This window comes from Trichoderma ghanense (assembly GCF_004382785.1).
Source record: "Trichoderma ghanense strain CCMA-1212 chromosome Unknown scaffold_0, whole genome shotgun sequence".
Taxonomy (NCBI): Eukaryota; Fungi; Ascomycota; class Sordariomycetes; order Hypocreales; family Hypocreaceae; genus Trichoderma; species Trichoderma ghanense.
The window spans coordinates 311,251-326,779 of NW_027395663.1; the positions used below are offsets into that span (position 1 = coordinate 311,251).

Sequence of the window (15,529 nt, forward strand, 5' to 3'; positions counted from 1 at the left end):
GGGGGGGCTCGGAGGAGGGTGTGATTTGGTAGAGCGTTAGAGTCAGTATCTGTCAATTTCTTCTTAAGCATGTAAAGATGGGCTTCATTATTGTGCGCGCACCAAAATCCATCTATTGGTAATCTCCATCGTTTGACGAGGGGCATATATATAACTTCATGTCATTCAGTCCGCCGTTTGAAATCCAACCCTTTTCCCAGAGACGTTCAGATGCGATGTGAAAATGGAACCCAGAAAATATGTAATCTTTCTCCTTTTATTTGCCCGACCCTTGTGACGCATGATCTCTCTCATCGGCCAATTTGATGTACTCACCGCTATGCCTGTATTCAGACACAATAACCTCCTTCGTCTGCAATATGCCCCCGCTTGGCTTCCGCTTCCCACCCCCGGTACCAGACAAAGTACTGCCGCCTATCGTCTCCAAGACAATCCCATCTTTCGCCTTGTCCGAAGCGCCCTGCTCCTGCTCCTGAGGCGTGGACTTGTTCCGCCGGCTCGTGTTCCAAAACGAGTAGAGCGTCGGTGCATTGACGACGATGGCGGCTGTCAGAAGCTCGGTGCTCGCCCAGGTGGTGCGGTTCACTTGGCTGTAAGGGTGCGAGGAGTTGATCGGTAGGCGGATAATGGTGATGATGATGATAAAGATACCAAGCGTGAAGAGGGCTACCAGCTGGGCTTTTCGTCCCGGGGGTGCTTTGAGCTTGAAGATGACGGGCGATGGCATGATGAGCAGCATAAAGTCGGTTATGATGTTGAGGACGCCGAGGACAATGAGCTGCTTCTGAGCTTGTGCACATGGACCTATAACAAAAGTCAGGCCACATGTAACCGAATACTCTGAAGGACGAATCGACTGGGACATACCAGGGTCAGGAAGAACCTGCCAATAGAGATGGAAAGGCTTGCACTCGCTAAACGTAAAGACCTGGACAATCGTGTACGTGGCGAAGAAGACGAGGAGGTAGACTCGAATCAGCCACTTTTCATACGGCATATCTCGAATGAGGCGTCGATAGAGATCCAGCAGCACGAGCTTCTGCAACCAAAGGCTATCCCGTGTTAGAGACAGCTGTTAGTTCCTCTGCTCCCTCGCTTAGGCCGCGGGTCATATGTATACTGACTAAGAGTTGTAGAAGACCCGGTTGGCGATGGAGAGCTTGCTGCCGATCTCCCGTTGATAGATCTCGTAGGGGGTAAAGTGATGATCCTGGCGCTGGGCGGCCGTCATGTTGCTCGTGCCCCAGGTCAGGACAACGTGGATCATGCCGAGGCGGATGAGGGCGCAGGCGCAGGCCGCCATGGTGAGATAGTCGCCTGCGTTGAAGGCCTGCCGGACGTATTTCCTCCCCCAAAGCCTCACGCCCATGATGATGAGGGCCAGCCAGCTGAAGAGCCAATGGATGATGAGTGTGGAATCCATGGCGACGTTGATGATATTGCAACAAGCATCCTATTTCGTCGACAAGCGATCAAGGGCGGTGATGCGATGGAAGGAAAAGGAAATACTACTGAGAGAAACAACAAAGGAAGTATAGCAAAAATGATACAAGGGAATGAGGCTCATCGACCCGATCATCAGCCAGCAGCGGGTGCGGGGGGTTAAGAGTGTGGAGTGGTTGGCCATCAGCAGGGCTCTGCCGAGCATAAGACGAGAAATTGCCATTGCTAAGAATTATACCCTTCGGCAGTAGCATCGACAGGGATCTTGAGTTGCCTGGAGCAGGGAAACATGGGGGATGATCTCAACCTGGAAACCCACGTAATTGTAGGAACCGTTGGGGCCCCCGTTCCTCGTAGTCCGTAGCTGAGCATGACTTCCATGGAGGGCGAGATTCCAACACGGAGTGCTCGACATAATTTCCCCCGTATGCTGCTAGTAGACGACTTAAGAAGTGTTTCCCGGAAACGGGCATCAGCTTCCCTGCGAGAACTGGACCTAATTCGAACACTACCAGCACTTGGGCAATACTCGTATGGAGGCGGCTAGGATCAAGCTTCAAGAGCCCTTCCAAGCCACTACGGGCCGTAGCCGTTGGTATATGGGTCGAGACTGTGCGGCTTCAACCGCTGCTAGAGCAAACTTTCTTTCCTTCTCCATCTCGACAACAAGTCCCCGTGATGTAGGGAGCCAGCGAGGGATCTGCATGGTGTTTTGGCAACTCCCAAGACGGGACAATTCTTTGATGCAAGTATTGGCCAGGTTGCTCTGCATGTTTTAAATAGACAGAATCAACCCCATTGGACGTCCGTCTTAATGGACTTATGTGCGTTTCAAGCAGGGTAGCATTCATGTGGGATACCGTGATAGGGGCTGGTCTGGCACCAGCCCTAAACAGCTAGCATCGCGAGCCTTTGGCAGCTAGAAATGAGTCTGCATGGGACTTGAAGATTCGTGCTCTTGGCTGCTCAGTGCTAGGGACCTACTAGGAAAAGGGCAATGCAGGTGTCAGGGGATCGATCCAGGAGCCTGGAAAAAGCGGCAGGATGCCTGCACTCGAGGAAATCGCCAAGACTCTGCGACTGACGTCTTGGGCTTTGGAGGCCTTTTTCTTTCGCATGCGTGCCCTTTTTTTTCTCTTGTTGCTCGCAGCAAGAGGTTATATCTTTTCGCAGCGACGACGCCTGGCATTCCCCATTCGTAGGTAACCGTATTGTTCGTATGCTCGCGGGAGATAGTATCGACTTGTGCTTCTACTAGGAAAACGACTAGGTACCACCTTATATCGGTAATGACTCTCAGCTAACACCAGCTTGACCAGGCATCATCCTGACACCAAGGATAGTCGGTACTGTCGGTCTAGACTCTGCATCAGCTGGCTTCTAAGGCCGGTGTCCTGAATACCAACCCCTGCCACTTACACGGAAAAGAGCTGCCAGCATTGTGTCGCTGGGCGATCCGATCTCATGGTGGTGAAGAGAAAAAGAGATGATCACTTTTCCTGGCAATGAGGACTCACAACTGAACTTCCTACGAGCCAGATACGAGTATAAAGCCATTCGAACAGGAAGGTACAGTAAGCATCGAGGGAAGTGCTACCTGCCTTGCCCAGCTGCAACACCACAAGCCCTATCAAGGGTCACCAAGTAAGTAAGTGTTATGGACCTCCGCTTCATGCTTCCATCAAAGCCAGCACTCTTTGTGGGGGCATGGAGCCGAATCTTCCACCAACAGCCATGTCAACACCGCCCTCGTTGGCAACACTAGGACGGCTCTCCCCTTGCACCTGCTCAACCTCTAGACAAGCTCGACAAGCTTGATCGAATAGTACGGCTCAGTTACTAGGTAGCCCTCAGCCCCCGGTCAGGGAAAGAGAGAGCGGCCAGGGATGGAGAGAACAACCAGGTCCATAATCACATCCACGCGGATGCTGCAGCTCTCCTTCCCTCCCGTCCATCGCGTTCTTCTTGGCTGAACGGGCTCGCCTCTTTCCTCCTCCTGCCGCGCTCCTTCCCGGTTTCCAAGGTTTGCCACTCGCCTCGTCTCGCCTTGGTCCTTCCACGTGGATTCCCTCGCACCCGCATCCCTCGATCGTGAAACAGCACCTGCAGATTGAGTAGGGATAGAGCCATACCTCGTCACGCAGTACCTGCTACGGCCTCGTTTGTGCATGCGCTTCTGATCTGTGCGTGTACGAAGTACCTCGACACAGCCTCCCGCAACATATCGTGGCTGCCTCACCGACAGACGCCAATTGCACCGGACGCCAGACACCGACAGCCTGGTTCTACCGTTTCATCCCAACTGGAGCATCGGAGGCACATCAAATCAGAATCAACCAACCGACCAACCACCATGCGCCTCATCACGACTGCCACCCTCTTGGCTTCCCTCCTGGGCCGTGCTTATGCCGCCGACATCTCCAATGCCGACGGCGTGTCACCGGCTTCGTCCGAGGTCGCAGCTATCCGCACCTTTTTCTACACGGGCGGCAGATATGCTGACGACGGCGCTGGCGGCCACATCTATCGCGAGCAGATGTATGTCGAGAGGCTGCAGCCGGCCAAGGGGGTCAGCAAGCCCACGCCCATTGTCTTCATCCACGGCCAGGCCAAGACCGGCACCGTAAGCTCTGACATTTCCTTGCTCTCTTCATGCGCCCACAGCTTCAGCCGCATGGGTCCATGCTGTGATTAGTTTGTCTTTGTGTGCTCCGAGTCGGGGCGCGATATGCGGGCCAAGTCGAGGCTTTGTGTGTGCGAATCGTGTTGTCTGGCTCTAACAGACAGATCCCTGAACCGCCCCTGAACCACTCTGCGCCGCCGAGGTAGAAGCAGCTAACTAATTGATGCTTCCCGAATCTAGAACTTTCTGAACAAGCCTGACGGTAGCCGAGGCTGGGCATCTCTGTTCCTGGACCAGGGATATGAAATCTACATCGTAGATCAGACGCTGCGAGCCCGATCCCCATGGCAGCCCGCCTACATGGCCGCCTCGCCGTCGACCTACTCAGCTGAGATCATCGAGCAACGCTTCACCGCGGTCCAAAACTACAATCTGTGGCCGCAAGCTGCTCTGCATACGCAGTGGCCTGGTAATGGCTCCATGGGTGACCCCATCTTTGACACGTTCTACAGCTCCAACGTCCAGTTCATCAACAACGCCGTCTACCAGCAGACCACGGTCCAGAACGCCGGCGCGGCGCTGCTGGACAAGATTGGCAAGCCCGTCATCTTGGTCGGCCACAGCCAGGGAGGCATCATGCCCATTGTCATTGCCGATGCTCGCCCCAAGCTCACCAAGGCCCTCGTCCTGTTGGAGCCCACTGGCCCTCCCTTCCGCGAGGCCATCTTCAGCACGACTCCCGCTCGCGCCTGGGGCTTGGCGGACATTAAGCTTACCTACACGCCCCCTGTCAATGTTCCTTCTGTGGACCTCGTGCAGCAGGTCTATCCTGCTCCTGATGCGAATCATACCGATTGTGTGCTTCAGGCCTCTTCTCCGGCGCCAAAACAGCTCACGAACCTGGCTAGCAAGCCTATCCTTTTTGTCACCTCTGAGTCGTCGTATCACGCGCCGTATGACTACTGCACTGTCAACTACCTGAAGCAGGCGGGCTGCTCTCTGACTACTCATCTTGAACTTGCCAAGGCGGGATTCCACGGCAATGGCCACATGTTCTTCATGGAGAAGAACAGTGACCAGATTCAGCAGACGATTCAGAGCTGGATTGCGAAGCTGGGGTGAGTAGTTGTCCAATGCGTTGCTGTTATGGAGATGGCTGTTCTGGATATGAGTTGTTGGGATCACATGATGCTTGCATCCCATCTTGCATTCTTGAAAACATTTGTTGATACTATTACTCCTTGTGCTATCACTGTTGATGATTATGGTGTACACTTGCAAAGGAGTTCACTTCAACAGTCATACAGTGTGTTCAAAATGACATGCAATAAAGTTTAGTAAATTTCTTTAGCTCCCGCGCTCTTGTGCTTTGTGCCCCTCTCTTCCCTCACACACCCCGACAGCTTATACCCCCCCATATCTAATCCACCAGAAAATAGACCCCGATCCCACGCTCAGCTAGCCAACTCAAACGATTATTAACTCCGCTTGGAGTGGTATACCATCCATCCGCTCATCTCACCTTCACCCTTTTGCCCCAGCTCCGATCATTCCCCAGCTCGTCTCTCGACGCGTGTGTATGTGTGGGTGTTGTAGTTTGTGGGTTAAGGGTTGTCCCTTTCATGCTGCGAGGGCATGTTACTTGGAATAGTCCGAATCCCCTTCCTGCTTCGCTGCTCCCCTGTATAGCTTCCCTTCGAATTTTCCCTTGCCACCACCACCTCCTCCTCCTCCTCCTCAGTTCGCCCATATCTTGACTGTCATGTCGACACTGCCCGTCGCAATAACGCAGCGGATCTGCGCATCTGATATATCCAACGCGGCCGCCGCCCTCCTAGGTGTGCCCTCGCCTTCGTTGGCCGTGCCGTTGCCTGTGGGGGTATCTTTTGGCTTCGCGGGAGCCCATCTCAGAGACGTGATGAAGTGCTCGTGGGCGTTGGACAGCGTCCTTACGCACTTTCCGTCCTGGCTGAGGTCCCAGCATCGCAGCGATTTGTCGTCCGCCACCGAGAGCAGATACTTGCCTCCCGGGTGGAACATGACGCCCGAGACCCAGTTGTCGTGGCCGACGAGGGTCTTGATGCAGTTGCCTCTGGCGTCCCACAGCTTGATCGTCTTGTCTCGTGACCCAGTCGCCATAAACTCGGCTGTGCTGCTCGCCGGCGGAGGCTTCTTGAGGCCTGCCAGAGCAGCCAGGTGCTCGTACGCGGCAGGCGGGGCGAAAGCACAGCAGCCGACGACGTGCTCGTGACCTATCAGCGTGACCTTTGTCTCGGGGTTTGCGACCGTGAGCTCCCATAGCCTGCCGGTGTGGTCGCCGCCCGTCGACAGCAGGTAGTTGCCGTCGAGGGACGGGCAGACGTCCCGCACCCAGCCTGCGTGCCCGTTGAGCGTCTTGACGCAGTACCCCGTGTTGGCGTCCCATATCTTGAGCGTCTTGTCACCGCATCCGCTGACGAGCATGTTGCCCGAGGAGAAGAAGCCGGTGCCGCCAGAAGGGATGAAGCGCACGGCGCTGACGCTGTGCTCGTGGCCCGACAGCGTGCGTATATTCTTGTACCCGTCTGCCGGGTCCCACAGCTTGATCGTCGTGTCGGAGCTGCACGAGGCCAGCAGGATGCCCGTCTTGGGGCCGCCGTAGTCGAGGTCCAGGACCGGCCGTGTGTGTCCCTTGATGGTCTGCTCCAGGTCGCCGAGCTCCCAGTCCCAGACCTTGATTGTGCAGTCCTCGGAGCCCGAGGCTATCGACGTAAACCGCGGGTGGAAGGCGACGCAGGTGACGGACGCGCGGTGCGACTCGAGGGTATGTCGTGAGGGGGCTTTCGGCAGCCAGGAGACGGGGTCCTTGTTCTTCTGTGAGAGCGACGAGGGTGTCGCGTTGTCGACCTCGGACTGCAGCTCCGCGTTTCGAGTCTCGAGGTCCATGATCTGGAGGGGGGGTCGCAAAAACGCCTGTTAGACAAGCCGGTCGGGTAATAAAGCGCTGGGCAGCCAAAGGTTCAACGGACATGCCTTTTTCTGTAGCCGGACGATGCTCGTCCATTTCTTCTCCAGCAGACCCTCGTACTTCTTGGTCGTCGCCGCATCGAAGACGTCTTCCCCGAGGCCCAGCTCCTGCCTGAGCACCGTGGCGGTTTCGGCCAGGTTGTTCGCCGCGAGATACGCTATGATGGACTTGTGCCTATCGCCGCCGCGCCACGGGTTAGCAAAACAAAAGAACAGCCTCTCGCGATCGGGGGTTTGGTGTTGTTGTTCGCCGTCCCCCTCCTGCTCCTGCTCCTCCTCATCGTCCATCCGGTCTCCATGCCCTCGATCCATCCATCAGACGCCACATGCCCCTCCGCCCCAGCAAGTAAAACAGTGGCCATATTACCTACAGCTCCTCGGCCTGCCGCACGGGCAGTGTTCGACTCATGGTGACGGTGTTTGGGATGCGCCTCTGGCCACGCGTCAGCCTTGCGCAGCTCTAGACAATGAGGCTAGAAGCCGCACTCGACGCTCGGCATGAATTGGTTGGGCGCGCGTTTCGAGCAGCTGCCAGGTAGGCGGTCTGGGCGAAAAGGTGGGATGGTGGTTGTTTAGCGGTTGGGGTGGGAACTTTGCTGGAGGCGGCTCACTTTCGGGCTGGAGGCACGCTTGTATGTAGGTAAGGCAGTGCTGTATTGCTCAGTCCTGGGCCAAATAGATTGCCGGGGCGAGCAGAAAAGCAATCCCAGCAGAGCTCCAAATCTCCAGAATCCGGCCGCAGTCAGTCGTCGCCAACGAGGACCCGCGGACACCAGCTCGACCAGGTCCTTGAGAGCCTTTGGAGGTCATGGCCTGGATGCACGTGACCCGTGCCCCCCCAGCCATACCTACCTTACCTACTAGGTAGATGATCACTGACTGATTTGGTGGTGCATCTTGGAGATCTCAGTGGGCTTTTCCATCTAGGTAGATTCATTTGGCAGGCCAACGTCCCTGTGCCTGGATTCGGCTGTAATATTTATACAAGATATAAACTCTCTTCCATCTCTATCTGTTTTATCCGTTTTTGGACTTGCCAGACAGCTGCTCGACAATGTCGGCTTGGTTGCGCTCATCTCTGTATGATCATATTCCGTTTCCGTTACTCTAGACTCGTAACATTGGATAGGCATCCCCGCAGATCCGGAGTGATTCCACCCGTTTCAAAATGCCAGAGACCATGAGCATCACCATCTTGCCGGGGGGGCAAAGTCTCTTTCTCTTCTCTCTCTCTCTGAGATCGGGTATAATTCAGTCATCGCCAATTCTCCTCCGCGCGTGTTCGCCCTGTTTTCCGTTACCTGAGCTCGTTGCTCCGCCAGTTCTGATACCTGGCATTCCGCGGCATCTCTGTTCCGAAACAATGGGAATCGAGGGTGTCTCGTTTCATGAGCATGGAGCGTGTCCCAGCAGAGCTTCGCGATCCCGTTTGTGATCCGCCTCCGCGTCAACCATTTCAGCCTCCTCTTCCGGCACCGAAACCAAGATATGGTCGCTGTTGTAACTCATCGTCTGCGACACACTTGATCCTCTTGAGCGAGATTGTCCGATGGTGCTTACCGCGGTCAACGCATCTCCCAAGGGCGATTCTCCGGGCGACTTTGGCGAAGCAGAGTCCGGCTTGTAGCTGATGGACGTCTTTCGAACCATGTATTCGTCAAACTGTGTGTCTCTCTCGTGGCTATAGCGCCTCGGCCTTTGCTCTGCTGGCTGCAGCACGGATGGATTCGTGTACGATCCGACGCTCAGGCGATCTGATCCGAGCGAGCTTCGTTTCTCCGTGGACTTTAGCATTCCTGTTCGGCTCGAGTACGAAGAGTATGGCGTATCGGTCTCTAGCCCATCATTGAAGCCGTATGGCTTGACGTTGACAGGACGAGCATAGTCGTCGTACTTGGACAGCCGGCGATATGCGACGACGGCATAGACGGCAAGCGATGTAGCAACGACCCTATGCATCTGTCAGCTTTGCCAACCCACCACCACTTCTATCGCTGCACAAATTGAGCCGCCTACATCAACAGGGCGTCCATGCCAATTCCAATGAGAGAATAATGAGAGTCGCTTCGTTGCACATATATGACCACGTCGAGAGCAAGGATGGCGGATGCGCACGCCAGCTTGACAACATGGGTGAACAGCATGGTCCATGGCGTCAGCGACTCAGCAAAGTATCTGGCAATCTCGAAGATGGTACAGAATGCCACGACGGCTGAAAGTGCTATATTCGTCGTCTCCCAGCTTCGAATCATCAGTGCCTTTGCTCAACTGGTCCAGCTCCGAAACAAAGCGAGGGCTGAGACTTACACATATTCGATGACGGGAACTTTGCCGGCCTTGTCTCTATCGTCGAAGTGATGGATGGTATCACCAAGTCTCCATGAGAAGAGCCCTAGCATTCCAAACGCCAACGTCAGCTGCACCGACCAGGCTGGGGAAAGAAGCAGCAGCCGCCATTTTGCACGCTCAAACTGTGCCTGCGCTCTGTGGCTACCCATGATTCGACTTGCAGCTATGAGCTTCCGGATGGATATATGGAGCGCTTCCTGGCCTATGGTTGGCGAGCGCAGGAAAGCAGAACAAGGTACGATGCCAGCTGCTGTCTATCAGGCTCTCGGATCGTTTGCATGTCCCAGTGTTGAATGGTATGGTTTGGTCTGCTCAGGTGCGGTAGGGCTGTTTTAGGCTCGCAGGTAAGCACCTTTGGGTCTCCCCCCTCAAGCCTCATGCAGCAGGCGGACTGGCACAGATTTATTCGGTTACTTAGGTATTGATGGAATCAACATTGATCGACTAATCATCTCAAGCCTCGTCGAGTCTGCCCTGCGGCCAAGCCCTGACCTCGTCTCATTTAAGCCATACATGGCGTGGACCTCTCCACCCTCGTCAACACCAGAGACCGCTTGTTCGACAACGCTACATGGACTTGGGCTAGCCGAGCCGCCCTCGGCGCCTCATCCGCCCATGACTGATCAGAAATCTTGCACCGCCGTCTCACGAACCAGGGGAGGGCTTCGGGCTCGTCTCTGGAGTGAGCAGCCTATTTGTGTGGACACCTAGACGCGCGGGGAACGGGGGGCTTGTTGCGGCTGAAGGAGCTGAGCTTGCTTCTCCTTATTGGCGACACTAGGGACGATCCTGTGCCACGACAAGTGAAATCATGCAGCCCAAGCTCGAATGGCTCGTCCTCTCTAGGCGAACAGCTGCCCAAACTGGAGCCTAAGTCTATTCTTCAACTGACAGCTCAATGCTCGGCTGCCTGGCGGGATTTCAGAGGATAATATGATGCCATTGGTGAGTAGGCGTAAGCGCGGGTCTCTCTCTTCTCCTCCTCCTCCTCCTCCTCCTCCTCCTCTTCCTCTTCCTCCCGTTGCTCGACTATTTTGCACAATGTGTTACTCTCTTCCATTCTCGATGCTGCCCATTCTGGAAAAGAAACGCGTCTGGTGAGATTCTATTTTTACCTGACGACAGTCGACCCAAGGGCGGAAAGGATCTTCCCCATCTTGGTCCTAACCGTCGAGATTTTTGTCTTTGGGTGCTGGATCCAAAGCAATGGACACCCATGTATGTCAGCATTTAAGATGCGCGCCTTGCAGAGTCGCAGCGGAGCCAAGCTCGCCAGATCGAACCCGCCACCGGGCTCCGGCATTCCAGGCTGACAATGACGGTAGGGTTGTGTTATTTTGGGCGCCCAAGGTGGAGTCGTGCTCAGCTCATGATTGAGTCGCGATTGGCGAGGGGATTCAGAGGAGCGGTGGAAGGGCTCATGCTTGGCCTCTACCGAGTATTAGTTTCTCACACGATGGAAGTGCTATTACCTGGTAAGTAGTTGGTAGCAGGTCGGAATACGGTGCACCGCTGCGAGCAGGGACGTACAGTATGTGCCCTGTCATGGCCATCACGGTGGTTGACAACGGTGAGAGGAAAGATGCGTGTGAAGTATGTATGTGATGATGCCTTTACCGGCATGCCAGCGGCATCAACATTGCCACGCAGGATGCTCTTCTGTTATGTACTGTAGGCAAGGATTGTCACATCCCAGGAGGCCACTGACAACGGCCGTCCTCCTCAGGATCGAGAGGCGGTGCAAGCTGCCAGCCCCGACATGCACCCGATTGCCAATATTCTCCGTAGAACCTTGTTGGTTGAGGCTCGTCCGCCACAACACAAGACGCTTAATAGCTCATGGTGTTTGCTAGTGAGCGGGCCTCTGCCATGAACCAGTCCTGTTCCCGAGATACTAGATGCTGTATATTACTACCTAGAATATACCGTCACCGATCCATAACGCACATCGAAGAAGCAAGACCCGGCAAAAATGCGCTCTTCCGCGCTTGGAGCTGCTCAGCCACAGCACATTGTCGTGGAATTGGCAGCCATTGGAGCCGCTCTACATCACTGCTGTATTTGGGCGCCTTATTCCCGCTGGATCGGCGAGAGTGATCACTAAATACTATTCAGAAACGGACAACGGTGGAGACTGGCAAAGGCTTGTTTCTCCTGCATTCGAAGAGGTGGACGGACGGGCACGGAAGCTCTCTATTTGATCCTGCGCTTCGGCATGTTGCTCTTCCATACCCTATTTTGCTTATACAATTTGTCTTTGGTGACAAGGATTTCACGACGTGGCCCAGCAAGCACGGAGCATCATACGAGCGAAACATGTAAAAAGAAGAACGACGCACCTCTCGCGAGATGCGCCGCCATATTGAAAGATCACACCCTGCGAATAACTGAATTCACTCCCCCCAAGTGTCCCATACATTTGGCTCTCCTTGCACATTCCTCCTTCCCTTTCCCTCTCTTTTATTTCCCCCCCTTGAAGTTTTAAAAAAGCGACAACCGCATATTCCTGAAGTTTGCGCTGCATGCGATTATGTATTTCCCATTTCCTGAAGTTGTTTTTTCGTAATCTTGAAAGTTTGCTGTTGCGAAGAAAAGAAAGCGACGTGATAGCCGTCTTTTTACTTGGCCTTGGATTCGACCGGGTGGACGTAGACGTCCTTGGCGACAAAGGGAATCACGTTGCCGTTGGCGTCCGTCATGGCCGGGGCGTTGGCGGGGATGGCGTCGCTGACGACCTGGCGCTTGGCCACTGTGTTGTGCTTGGCTGTGGACAAAAGAAGAATTAGCATTTTGTTCGTTGAGATGCGGATGTGGGTGCTCGTGAAGGGGGNAAGTTGAGAAATAGGAGGAGCCGCAAGCAAACGGTCCAGTCGTTTCTACAGATACACGTGCTGTCGCGCAGAACCTCTCCCGGGTCAGCGTAGTCGAAGCTCGACTCGTGCCGACCCATACTATCGTCTCGAACAACCACCAAAAAAAAAAAAAAAAAAAAAAAAAAGAAGAGATTGGATGAAGAAGAATGAAGCGATTGATGAAAAAAAGTCGACCGGCGACAAAGAGTCAAGAAGATAGAACCAGAAAAGGAAACACGAGGAGTGAGTGAAGGATGCTTGAAAGGAATGAAGAAAGGGAAAAGAGAGAGAAAACCAACAACAGAGGAGGGAAGAAAGCAGTCCGTTTATATGTTCGTTTGGAGAGCCGCCCTGCTTTGGCTATGAAACTACGGCAAGATGATGGACATGCCAAACGCACTACCTCCTCCTTGTTACTATCGGCAAGTCGGAAGCCCATCTCAAACACGGCGACTTGAAGCCCCGAAACAGCAATAGCAGGGTTTAAAGGCCCAAGGCAAGCGTGCCTCATCCTTGCGAATCATCGGACCCTTGACCACTTTTCGGTGTCATATCAAGTTCGAAACCAACGGAGGGACCTTGATCAGGTTGATTTAGCGCTCCGAGAGGCGGCAGCGTGGGGAAACGCGAGACAAGACAAGGCTGTCTTTCCCGAATTGAATGCTACGGAGTAATACTACAAAATGAGTGAATCCAGTTGCTGGAAAAGGCATAAAGGATGATTCATGGCGGTTCCGGTTTCGTTTCGATCGGGAGACGGTCACGGAGAAAGGGGGGTGGAAGCGGACCTGAAACGCAGGCGTGCTTCAGAAGCCTCCCCTTCGTCCTGGGGGGGAGCTACGGAGTGAAATGGAATAAAGTAACGTTTGGCGCTGGAAAGAGTGAGAAGACGATGTTTGAGATGGCGCGTATGGCTGTGTAGAATGGTTACGGAAGGGCGATGGATTGGGAAAGAGAGTGAGGCTCGAGATGGAAAAGTGTGTGGTGTTGCGATTGGGGGGGTTTGAGGGATGACATGGGGATGGAGGGGATGGAGGGGCTGGTTGGGTTTGGTGTAAGTCGCAGCAGGTGGGATCTGTCAAGAGGATGATTTTGGCTCAATAAGTCTTAGAAAAATACTATACTAATTATAATACCGAATGAAAAGGAGATTATCAAACGTTAAAGAACTGGTGTCTGAAAGGATTGTATCGCGCTGCTGGCTTGGTGAACAACACGGCCTAACCCGGGATCCCTCAGTAAACCTCGTTGCTGATCCTTGTCAGGAAACAAACTGCTGTACATGAGACCTTATCGAGACGAGATATTGAGCAAAAAGCGAAACGCGAGTAGAGATCAAAGCAACAAGCCCATTCCAAGAAAAGACAAGTAATAATAACAATACCAGCAATACTGTAAGAACCGGAATATCCCCCAGCATCACCAACGTCTGATAAACGCCGGTTGAAACGCCAGTCGAAACAGAGACGGTCCGCCGGACCATCTTTCTCCCCGCAAATCAGAGTCGTAAACGTGATGTGATTATATCATCCAGCCTAGCACAAAGAAGAACCAAGGAAAAAGAAAAATCAGCATCCGCCACACCGCCACCTCCTGCGCCACCGTGGCTTGCTCTAGGCTAGGATCAATCTCGTCATCAATCAATGTCCCGAGGAGCGAGTTCTTTTCGATTCCCTCTTCCTTTTTTCCTCAGCCGCTCTCCCAGCCACCGCAGCCCAGCCCAGCAATACGCATCGCGGGGTCGTTCGGTACTCCAGTCACAGGGTGGGGGCGCTGGACTCGGGAAGAGGCCATGCATGAATCACGGACTTTGGTCCTCTTGCATGTGCTTCCGCTCCCTCTTCCTCCTCCCTCCCCTCTCGCCTTCTCGCCCTTTAGTGAGGATTTTGGAGTTTGCCTTGCCGTGAGTTGAAAACTTTTTTTATCCGGTGCCTCTAATTCTGCTCTCTAGCCGCTCAAAGTGGCGTTAAATCAAGAAAAAAAAAACGATACCTTCCCGCTTCTCGCCGTCTTCTGGTTTCCTCCGTGACAACATACCTCTCTCTCCTCTCGTGCTTCGCTTCATCCTCTCGTTTCCGTGTCTCCCCGCTGCAAACTCTCTCCAAGATGGCAACCGTCGAGCATTGTATCCTTTGTTTCGAGGCTCTCGACGCCGAGCTCAACAACCGAAAGCCGCTCTCCCTCGAAGAGATCCAGTCCTCGTGGGCCGAATACAAGGCCAGCAGCAGCTCCGCTGCCGCTTCCGCGTCCGGCCCCTCTGACGCTCCCTTGAATCCGGCTCTCCGGCGTCTCGCCGCCGAAACCGCCTCGTCTTCTTCCTCATCGTCTTCCTCCTCGACGTCGCTCTCAGCAGCAGCTGCTTCTACTGCAGCGACATCCACATCCTCCCTACCCGACGCCCCGCCAACAGCGGCGCCTCTCTTCGTCACATGGAACACCGTCGACCCGGCGGACGGCGACGTCTCCCTGCGCGGCTGCATCGGCACCTTTGAGTCCCAGCCGCTGGCCGAGGGCATCCCCGAATACGCCCTCATCTCGGCCCTGCAGGACACACGGTTCCGCCCCATCTCCAAGCGCGAGCTGCCGACGCTCCAGGCCGCCGTGACGCTGCTCACCGACTTTGAAGAGGCCGACGACGTGCACGACTGGGAGGTTGGCACGCACGGCATCCGCATCTCCTTTTCCGATCGCGGGCGCCGCTACGGCGCGACGTATCTTCCGGACGTGGCGCTGGAGCAGGGGTGGACAAAGGATGAGACGCTCTTCAGCTTGGTTCGCAAGGCGGGGTGGATGGGCAGTCGCTCCAAGTGGCAGGACCTGGACATCAAGTTGACGCGGTATCAAGGCAAGAAAGTCAGCCTCAACTATCCCGAGTACAAGAAGTGGAGGGACTGGGTCGACAACAGGCAGTAATGGATGGCCCCGTCTGCGGGTGATGCAGCTCGGCCGGGCGTTTTTTTTTTTTTTTTTTTTTTTTTTCAGCTGGGAGTTTTGTTTCTTTCTTAAAACCAAATCTCATGATCAAGAGCTCGTTCATCTGCAAAACTGGGATCCTGGTGATTTGTGTCTGATTTGATATTCGAGATGAAGCAAAGTCTGAATGTTGTTTTTCGAGGGATTAGGTATGGTAGGCCTGCGAGGGGGAGCAGTTATGTTGCTAGATATACATGACTCTTTTTATACATGACGCTTTCAATGACACAGAATAAATGTGAAAACAATAACAGACGTGCTTTGTCCCTCCACTAACGATGCT

The 15,529-nt window shown here is 54.3% G+C and overlaps 6 protein-coding genes across 6 annotated transcripts; 2 read left to right on the top strand and 4 right to left on the bottom strand.

Annotated features, from left to right (window-relative positions):
• Nucleotides 1-256: 256 nt before the first annotated feature.
• CCMA1212_000108 (uncharacterized protein) lies at nucleotides 257-1,523 on the bottom strand (the record flags this gene model as incomplete). Its single annotated transcript, XM_073697593.1, has 3 exons — nucleotides 1,125-1,523; nucleotides 868-1,052; nucleotides 257-804 (listed from the first exon to the last, which is right to left on the bottom strand). The coding sequence occupies exons 1-3, from the start codon at nucleotides 1,421-1,423 to the stop codon at nucleotides 257-259; spliced, it is 1,032 nt and encodes a 343-aa protein (XP_073562807.1). The 5' UTR covers nucleotides 1,424-1,523.
• A 2,273-nt stretch (nucleotides 1,524-3,796) lies between these two features.
• On the top strand, nucleotides 3,797-5,188 carry CCMA1212_000109 (putative secreted lipase; the record flags this gene model as incomplete). Its single annotated transcript, XM_073697594.1, has 2 exons — nucleotides 3,797-4,066; nucleotides 4,307-5,188. 2 exons carry the CDS (start codon nucleotides 3,797-3,799, stop codon nucleotides 5,186-5,188), a joined length of 1,152 nt encoding a protein of 383 aa, XP_073562806.1.
• Nucleotides 5,189-5,803: 615 nt separating this feature from the next.
• On the bottom strand, nucleotides 5,804-7,481 carry CCMA1212_000110 (uncharacterized protein; the record flags this gene model as incomplete). Its single annotated transcript, XM_073697595.1, has 3 exons — nucleotides 5,804-6,994; nucleotides 7,097-7,247; nucleotides 7,444-7,481. 3 exons carry the CDS (start codon nucleotides 7,479-7,481, stop codon nucleotides 5,804-5,806), a joined length of 1,380 nt encoding a protein of 459 aa, XP_073563444.1.
• Nucleotides 7,482-8,458: 977 nt separating this feature from the next.
• Nucleotides 8,459-9,570, bottom strand: CCMA1212_000111 (uncharacterized protein; the record flags this gene model as incomplete). The annotated part of the gene is made up of 3 exons (XM_073697596.1): nucleotides 8,459-9,023; nucleotides 9,089-9,313; nucleotides 9,380-9,570. 3 exons carry the CDS (start codon nucleotides 9,568-9,570, stop codon nucleotides 8,459-8,461), a joined length of 981 nt encoding a protein of 326 aa, XP_073563445.1.
• A 2,469-nt stretch (nucleotides 9,571-12,039) lies between these two features.
• Nucleotides 12,040-12,371, bottom strand: CCMA1212_000112 (uncharacterized protein; the record flags this gene model as incomplete). Its single annotated transcript, XM_073697597.1, has 2 exons — nucleotides 12,040-12,185; nucleotides 12,308-12,371. 2 exons carry the CDS (start codon nucleotides 12,369-12,371, stop codon nucleotides 12,040-12,042), a joined length of 210 nt encoding a protein of 69 aa, XP_073563442.1.
• A 2,008-nt stretch (nucleotides 12,372-14,379) lies between these two features.
• CCMA1212_000113 (Uncharacterized protein) lies at nucleotides 14,380-15,186 on the top strand (the record flags this gene model as incomplete). The annotated part of the gene is made up of 1 exon (XM_073697598.1): nucleotides 14,380-15,186. One exon carries the CDS (start codon nucleotides 14,380-14,382, stop codon nucleotides 15,184-15,186), a length of 807 nt encoding a protein of 268 aa, XP_073563443.1.
• Nucleotides 15,187-15,529: the final 343 nt, after the last annotated feature.